General features: G+C 36.6%; 2 protein-coding genes across 2 annotated transcripts; both read right to left on the bottom strand.

Moving 5' to 3' along the window:
• Positions 1-1,166: 1,166 nt before the first annotated feature.
• On the bottom strand, positions 1,167-2,817 carry LOC132177209 (abscisate beta-glucosyltransferase-like). The gene has a single exon (XM_059589461.2). It carries the CDS (start codon positions 2,638-2,640, stop codon positions 1,195-1,197), a length of 1,446 nt encoding a protein of 481 aa, XP_059445444.2. The 5' UTR covers positions 2,641-2,817; the 3' UTR covers positions 1,167-1,194.
• Positions 2,818-5,538: 2,721 nt separating this feature from the next.
• Positions 5,539-7,292, bottom strand: LOC132178873 (abscisate beta-glucosyltransferase-like). Its single transcript, XM_059591447.2, has one exon. It carries the CDS (start codon positions 7,191-7,193, stop codon positions 5,751-5,753), a length of 1,443 nt encoding a protein of 480 aa, XP_059447430.2. The 5' UTR covers positions 7,194-7,292; the 3' UTR covers positions 5,539-5,750.
• Between the last annotated feature and the right edge of the window lie 1,518 nt (positions 7,293-8,810).

The following is an 8,810-nucleotide window of genomic DNA, read 5'->3' as shown; positions in this document are numbered from 1 at the left end:
AGGCCCAAAACCGGTTTCTAACTGGGTCATCGAGTTCTAAACCGGTCCAACCGGGTCAATTTCAGATCCATACAAGGCATCTCCAATCCGATCCAAAACCGGTCCAATCGGGTCAATTCCTAATCTATCCAAGGCATCTCCAAATCGATCCAAAACCGGTTCTAACTGGGTCATTGGGTTCTAAACCGGTCCAACCAGGCCAATTCCTACAACCGGTCCAAATTAGTCAACCTGGTTCAATGAGTTGGACTTGGTTCATATCTTTTCGAGTCATACCATATGCAATGGTCCATGGGTTTTGGCCTATTTTGACCCAATCAAACTGGACCATTTCAGCCTATCCTATAAGGCTCCAATTCAAGTTTCAAGCCCAAAGTATCGGGTCCAATCCATCCCAATGGATTCAAGTCTCAATATTTTGGGTCCAGCAACCACCTTCAGCCATCAGCACCAGCTGCCGCCGTCCTCCACCCCTGGGCGCCACTCTTTAGCCACCACCCTGGCGACTTTTTCGGCGAACAAAAAAAAAAATCATTATTTTCCTTTCTTTTTCTTACACTCAAGTTTGTACCTTGAGTTTGAAGAGAATGTTAGAATATTTGATATTATTTACTTTATTATGGTTACTTATATATTTTACGGTTTAATCTAGGATTTTTTGCCCAATACTTCTTCTCTATATAAATAGAGAGTTATGTGAATATGTCATAATATATAGAAGAGAACAATGTAGTCCATTGTTATGCTTTCGCTCTCTCATTCTTCCGTTCTCCAATATATTCACAATATATTTAACAAGAAAATAGAAGAAGAAGAACAAAAAAAAAAAAAAACAAAAAAAAAGAAAGCTGCGGCTAAAAACAATAAAAATGGTGTTAAAAACTAATATTTAAAGAAAGTAGGTGGTTGTATAAATAATATGTTCGAGTTTATATTGAAAAACTAATAACTAAATTTAAAAAAAAAAAAAAAAAAAAAAAAAAAAAAAAAAAAAAACCGGAAAGAAGTAAATTTTGAGTAGTTAAAATAAATACTATTACTGGAGATGCTAATAGAAAAAGAAGACACAATCCTTATTAAAAAAAAAAAAAAAAAACATAAATACATAATTAAAATAAAATTTAAATTTTAAAATTTAAAAAAAAAAAAATTGTTACATTGCAGTTCACTCGGAAGAAAAAAAAAAAACCCCTTTCAAGTGTCTTTCCTGAAGGATTTAAGCTCCTCAATTAACGCATTAACATCCTTATCTGAAGATCCTCCTTCTTCAACAGCTCTCTTGGCCTTCTCTGCAAGCTCTCTAGCTCGCCTTCTCATCCCGCCGGCCTCAGCACCATCACGATCACCATCCATCAACCTTTTCACTGCCACCTCCACCTTCTCCCTCCCCACCAACGCCTTCTTTTCAACATCAGCCGATATCCAATCCACGCTCCCAATTTGAACCCCAATTCCCAACACATCCGTCACCAGTTTCTCATTGGAGAACTGCTCCGCCGCGACAGGCCATGTGATCATCGGTACGCCGGAACTCACTCCCTCCAACGTAGAATTCCACCCACAATGAGTCATGAACGCTCCCACTGCAGGATGCTCTAGTATCAACAACTGCGGCGCCCACCCTCTTATTATCAATCCCTTCTTTGATTCCTTAATCCTCTCTTCAAATCCGTCGGGAAGCCAATTTTCTTCCTCTTCGCGAGTACCCTCCGATTTCGTGAAGATCTTTCCGACCACCCAAATGAATGGATGGTTGGAAGACTCGAGACCGTGAGCCATCTCGATGAGCTGTTGGGGTGAAAAGCGACCCGAGCTCCCGAAACTGATATAAAGAACAGAGTCGGGTTCTTTATCATCCAACCATTTCAAGCAACTTTGCCCATCAATGGAGGCTTGTTGGCCTCTCTCAGCCTTATCTGCAACATTTCTGTTGTATAGAGACACCGGTCCTATAATCCAAGCCTTCTTTCCCATCTCCTTCCTGAAATACTCAACGTAAGCTGGCTCCAAATCGTAGAAACTATTAATCAGAGACCCAAAGCTCATCTCCTCTCCTTTACCCAGCTTATTAAATGGCCCAGATTTCCCTCTATGAAAAGGCGGAAGCTGAGACCTCGTCAACTTGATCCGATCGGGAAGACCCGGCACCAAAAAAGGCTCGTAGTCCGAACCCAGCTTCTCGTGCGGCACTTTCTTCACATTCTCCATGACACAGCGAGAGAAGATCCCACTTCCGGTGAAGTCAATCCTTCTAATTCGAAGCACGTCGATGAGCTCCGCCGCCCAGCGGTGGAACGAGTCGACGACGATGCAGTCGGGCCTGCGGTCAAGTAGGAAGAGCCTGAGAGGCTCCTGGAGGACTGAGGTGTCGGTGGAACCCCTGGCGGACAAGTCCGTGTCCGGCGGGACAGCGCCTTCAGGTAATCGGAGGGCGTGGATGGAGATTCGGCGGCCGATTTGCTGGTCACGGAGAATGGAGTTTTGGAACTGGGAAGCGGTAGTGGGTGTGGCTATGATGGTGGATTTGAATCCGTGGGAGGCGAACACTCTGGCAGTGTCTATCATTGGTATCTGGTGGCCTCCGCCCACGAAGGGGAGGAAGAAAATTTCCAATACTACCGGAGCTCCTTCGAATTCCATGACGCCGACACAGAGAGAGGGGTAACTTGGACCTAAATATAAAATAAAAGTATATGTTTCTTGTTTTTTGTGTGGATAATGAAGTATATATGTTTCAATTTAGTAGGACTTGTATTTATATAAGCATTGGTATTGTCCAGTGCTAACGTCACCCGTGACATATAATTTTAATTTGGCTTTTTATGTCACGTCATCACTATCAACTCAGCTTTATTGGACGAGTTTTAATTGGCTCAACTACCCCCTCAAACTATCACCAAATTGACAATATCCTCCATAAATTTTTAATTATAACAATGTCTCCTCAAAACTATCAAAATATTGTCAATGTCCCCCCTAAGACTAGCAACAAGACAAAAATGTTTCTATAGATTTCTCAATAAGACAAAAATACCCTTATAAATTCAATAAAAATTAATTAATTTCTTAAAAAAAGAAAAATTTTAATTTAAATAAACAAAATTTTTTTTTAAAACGGAAATTTTTATTTTAAAAAAACTTTTTTTATTTAGTTTTTTTTAAAAAAAAATCATTTTATTAAACGAAAATTTTATTTTTTTAAAACGTAAATTTTTATTTAAATAAAATTATAAAACAAAAATAAAAATAAAAAAACGAAAATTTTCAATTTTATATATAAAAAAAAAGAATCGAAATTTTTTTAATGTTTTTCTTATAAAATTGATTTTTTTAAAAAAATTGGCCAACGTTTGTTTGTTTGTTTGTTTGTTTGTTTTTTGTTTGTTTTGTTAGTTTTAGGCTTTTTCTAGAAGTTTTTTTTTTTTTTTAATTTTACTAAGGGTAATTTTGTCATTGTGGGGAACATTGACAATTTTTGGTAATTTAGGGGAGACATTGTTACAATTGAAAGTTTGTGGGAGACACTGTCAATTGAGTGGTAGTTTGAAGGGATTACGTGGACTTTCCCCTAAAAAATAAAAATAATTACCAAAGTGCAAGGAGTTGCTAGCAGGGCTATTTGCCAACGGACAAAATAAAAAAAAAAAGACACATACTATTAATTTCAAATTTACATTTCAATATTTTTATTTTTTACATTACACTGATTTAATGGCAGGCCCATGATTTGTTTTAGAAGGGTCAAAATTAAAAAATAAATTTAAATAAAATTTGGTTAAAAATATAAATAATACAAGTAGCGAAACAATAAATAAATCAATAAAATTTAACTATTTTTAAAATATATAAATGTAACTTACAATTTATTTTATAATGTCTAACATTAATTTATTTTTTTGTTCTTGATGTGTTAATTTAAAAAAGCAATTTAGGTATATATAAAAGCTTATATGGGCATTTTTTTTATTTAATAATAAATTTAAAATGATAAGTGTAAAAATTTAATTATATACCTAAATTTTTGCAAGATAAAAAAATTGTCCAAAAAGAAATGACTTTTTATTTCTTAGCAAATTGCAAATGGCCGCTAGTAACTTCTTACTTTAAAATTAAAATTAAAAATAAAAAAATAAAAAGAAAAGAAAAAAAAATGAAACTTTGGACACGCAACAAGGTCAAAAAGTCAGAAACTAAAAGACAAAATTTAAAAGCCAATATCCGCTAACTTTATTAAAACAGTGTGTTTTGAAAACGAAATTTAACATTGCGTTTTGTTCGTCTTCTTCCTATTCTTTAAGAATCAAATTGTTAACCTGATATCTGAAACTTAAAAATAAAAAATGGTGTAAGCAACTAAGCATATCCCAGTTCTCCTATTCTTGAAAAAAAAATAAAAAAAAATCATGTAATGTAGATGCCCCTTTGTGAGTAATTGAGGGTTGGCAACAAAGAAATTAAGAAAAAATATGCCATAATAAGAGAAGAACCAAAAGAAGGTGGATGTCAATTGTCTTTTTGTCATTGTTTATTGATACCGTATAAGATCTCACTCTTTCCGTGTCCAAATTATGTATGATTTTACCGATTTTCATCATTCTTGTACTTATCTTTTACTCAAGATATTTCGGCAAAAGTAATTCAGTGACGATTTGGTTTTTGTTTGTTCGAAGAATAAGAGCCAGTTTAAGATTGTGTTAGGGAGAATAAAATGTACTTTTAATACTTAGAAAATTATGTTAAACAAAAAAGTGACATGTTTGATAAAAAGTTTCAAGAGTACTTCTTTCACTTTTTTTTACTTTAAAAATGGTCAAAACCTATTTTTGGAAAAAAAAAACTTTAAATTTAAGCTTTTTGACTTTAAAAGCTCTACTTTTCACCAATACAATTCCAAAGAAGCTCTAAATATATTATGAGTGTAAGCAGATCTAGGACACTTCTTCAGTGTATCCGTTGGATAGGAAACATGACAAAAAATTGAAACTAAAACATTAGGGTTAAATTCACTTTACCCTCCTGAAGTTTGAGAGGTTTTTCAATTCGAATCACAATGTTTAAAAATTGGCAATGTACCCTCTTAATGTTTCAAAAATTTTTAATTCACTCTCCGTTACTAATTTTCGTCTAATTGGACACGTGCATCTCACGTTAGATGTTGATACCCTCTATTATAATTTTGCCCTCATTAAAACCTATAAAATTATGTAATTACTCTCAATTTCATAAGTTTTAATGTGGGTAATTACGTAAGTTTATAAGTTTTAATGATGGCAAAATTAGAATAAAGGGCATTAAAATTTTATTAAGATACACTTGAGATGATTTTCGTCCAATTAGACGAAAATTAACACGGAGAGTGTGTGAATTAGTACCGGAGAGTGACCAAACTCAATCACCTTCGAGTCCCCTCTCGTCATATTGAATTTTCACCATGCATCCATATGCCAAAAATTGATCTTTTGCACTATACTCATTTTGAAGGGTCAAGGTTAAAGGTTGCCTTGGGACTCAAAAATGGCCTTGGACGACGCATTGTCAAAACCATAAACGTAATTTGTTATCAAAACTGATCTCTCAGTCTGTCTCAGTGTCAACTTACAGAAACCATTTACTACAATATACCGCAAAACTTTTAATTATAATCCCTTTGACTATTTTTACATGATAAACTCCCCAAATCCTTTGAGTAGATGTAGTTTTTTTTTTTTAATGGAATCGCTTGTGGATATTGTCAATGTTGCCAAACCCTTTCAAGTGTCTTTCCTGCATGATTTGAGCTCCTCAATTAACGCATTAGCATCCTTATCTGAAGATCCTCCTTCTTCAACAGCTCTCTTGGCCTTCTCTGAAAGCTCTCTAGCTCTCCTTCTCATCCCGCCGACCTCAGCACCATCACCATCCATCAACCTTTTCACTGCCACCTCCACCTTCTCCCTCCCCACCAACGCCTTCTTTTCAACATTAAACGACATCCACTCCACGCTCCCAACTTGAACCCCAATTCCCAAAACATCAGTCACCAGTTTCTCATTGAAGAACTGCTCCGCCGTGATAGGCCATGTGATCATCGGCATGCCGGAACTCACTCCCTCCAACGTAGAATTCCACCCACAATGAGTCATGAACGCTCCCACTGCAGGATGTTCTAGTAACAGCAACTGCGGCGCCCACCCTCTTATTATCAATCCCTTCTTTGATTCCTTAATCCTCTCTTCAAATCCGTCGGGAAGCCAATTTTCTTCCTCTTCGCGAGTACCCTCCGATTTCATGAAGATCTTTCCGACCACCCAAATGAATGGATGGTTGGAAGCCTCGAGACCATGAGCAATCTCGATGAGCTGTAGGGGTGAAAAGCGAGCCAAGCTCCCGAAACTGATATAAAGAACAGAGTCGGGTTCTTTATCACCCAACCACTTCAAGCAACTTTGTTCATCAATGGAGGCTTGTTGGCCTCTCTCAGCCTTATCTGCAACATTTCTGTTGTATAGAGACACCGGTCCTATAACCCAAGTCTTCTTTCCCATCTCCTTCCTGTAATACTCAACGTAAGCTGGCTCCAAATCGTAGAAGCTATTAATCAGAAACCCAAAGCTCATCTCCTCTCCTTTACGCAGGTTCCCGAGAGGCCCAGATTTCTCTCTGGCAAAAGGCGGAAGCTGAGACCTCGTCAACACGATCGGATCGGGAAGACCCGGCACCAAAAAAGGCTCGTGGTCCGAACCCACCTTCTCTTGCGGCGCGTACCGTCTAAGATTCTCTGTGACACAGCGAGAGAAGATCCCACTTCCGGTGAAGACAATCTTTCTAATTCCAAGCCCGTCAATGAGCTCAGCCGCCCAGCGGTGAAACAAGTCGACGACGATGCAGTCGGGCCGGCGGTCAAGTAGGAAGAGCCTGAGAGGCTCTTGGAGGACTGAGGTGTCGGTGAAAGGGGTGGCGGACATACCCGCGTCTGGCGCGACAGCTTCTTCTGGTAATCGAAGGGCGTGGATGGAGATTTGGCGGCCGATTTGTTGGTCACGAAGAATGGAGTTTTGGAACAGGGGAGCGCTAGTGGGTGTGGCTATTATGGTGGATTTGGCTCCGTGGGATTCGAATACTCTGGCTGTGTCTATCATTGGGATCTGGTGGCCTCCGCCCACGAAGGGGAAGAAGAACATTTCCACTACTCCCGGAGCTTCTTCAGATTCCATGACGCCGAGGGAGGCAGAGAGAAGGGCAACTTGGACCTAATCTTAAATATGTTTCAATTTGGTAGAGAGAGGGACTTTTAGTCTAGATATAGAAGCATTGGTTAGTCCAGTGCTAACGTCATCCGTGACATATAATATTAATTTGGTGAGGAATGATTGATATCAATAATTTTTTTTTTTTTTTTTTTTATAAATTTAATAAATTAAATATTAAATTTTGTAAAGTATGTATTATAAGTTTATAAATTTAATAGTTAATTTATAAGATAAGATATATATATTAACATCAATCATTTTTTTTTTATGTCACGCTACTATAAAATCACTGTCAAGAGAGAGTTTTATACAACGAGTTTTAATTAGCTGAACATGTTTATTTTTTTTGTCTGTTTTTATGGTACTTGCACTTTAAGCACCCGTTCTTAAGGTTGCAAATTTAATGGTAATCCAATGAAAATGGAAATTATAATTGAATTTTAAATTAATCATTATTGAAATTTAGAGTTAACAATAATTTTATTACGTTAAAATGTGAATACTTAAAAGTACATATAATATCTTCCATTGATGGTGGAAGACATTAAGTACGAGCTCCAAGTCCTCAATGGCGGATGACCTTCATTCGTAAGGAAGGGAATCAAGTGGCACACGTTCTATCTAAGGTAGCTAAGAAAGGTTTTGTAAATCAACAATGGATGTATGAGTCTCCGAATTGTATTAAAGACATTATTTTGATGGAGTACACTGCTCTATCTCTTTGAGATTTTTCTAATGAGAATGCATTGATATATATATATATATATATATATATATATATAGAAAGAATTACCAAAGTGCAAAGAGTTGCAGTTAGAGCATCTTTGGCAAATGTTATTTTACCTACTGAAAATACCACTTTTTTTTTTGTTTTTTTCATTTTAGCTACTAGTTCCTCGTTACACACTCTAACAGAATATCTATTTTAGCTCTCTACTATAATTAAATATTATTTTTTAATATTATTTTCATTGAGGGTGAGGGAGTGAGAAAGGAGAGAAAAGGAATAATAAAAAAACCTTACAAGTTACTACAATGAACTTTCATATTAAGTAATATGAAAGTTCATTGCAGCAGATTTTATGAAAACTTCTATTTTAAAGTGTTTGCTAGAGCTCTCAAAAATGTTATACTAACTAAATTTTAACAAAACTTCTATTTTAAAATAACTGTTGGAGATGCTCTAAGGTAGCCAAAGGAGTCATTGGAGGGACTCTCTTGACCAAGGAGGTAACTGGCCACCCCAAACCAACTATTACTCAAACTACTTCTTTCTGCCAATAAGGTGGTTCGTCCACCTTTTTTTCTTTTTTTCTTTTTTAATCCACAACAACTTGACATTGACTTTACACTTGACATGCTGCGACACCACCTCATTGGATTGCACGGCGGATTGAGCATGTCACATTAGTTAAGAATGGTAGGAAAATGCAAAATAACATTTCTCCTACTCGGATGAAGTACGCCATGTGATCATTTGGCACACCGGCACTCACACTTTGTGTGATCCACAATGGGTCAGAAACTCTCTTAGAATGCCACAATTGCATGTTCTAATATCAGCAACTGTGATATAAATGT

Source organism: Corylus avellana, chromosome 4, assembly GCF_965113065.1.
Source record: "Corylus avellana chromosome 4, dhCorAvel1.hap1.2, whole genome shotgun sequence".
Taxonomy (NCBI): Eukaryota; Viridiplantae; Streptophyta; class Magnoliopsida; order Fagales; family Betulaceae; genus Corylus; species Corylus avellana.
Note: the sequence above shows the minus strand (reverse complement) of the source record. Positions and strands in the feature narration are given on the sequence as shown.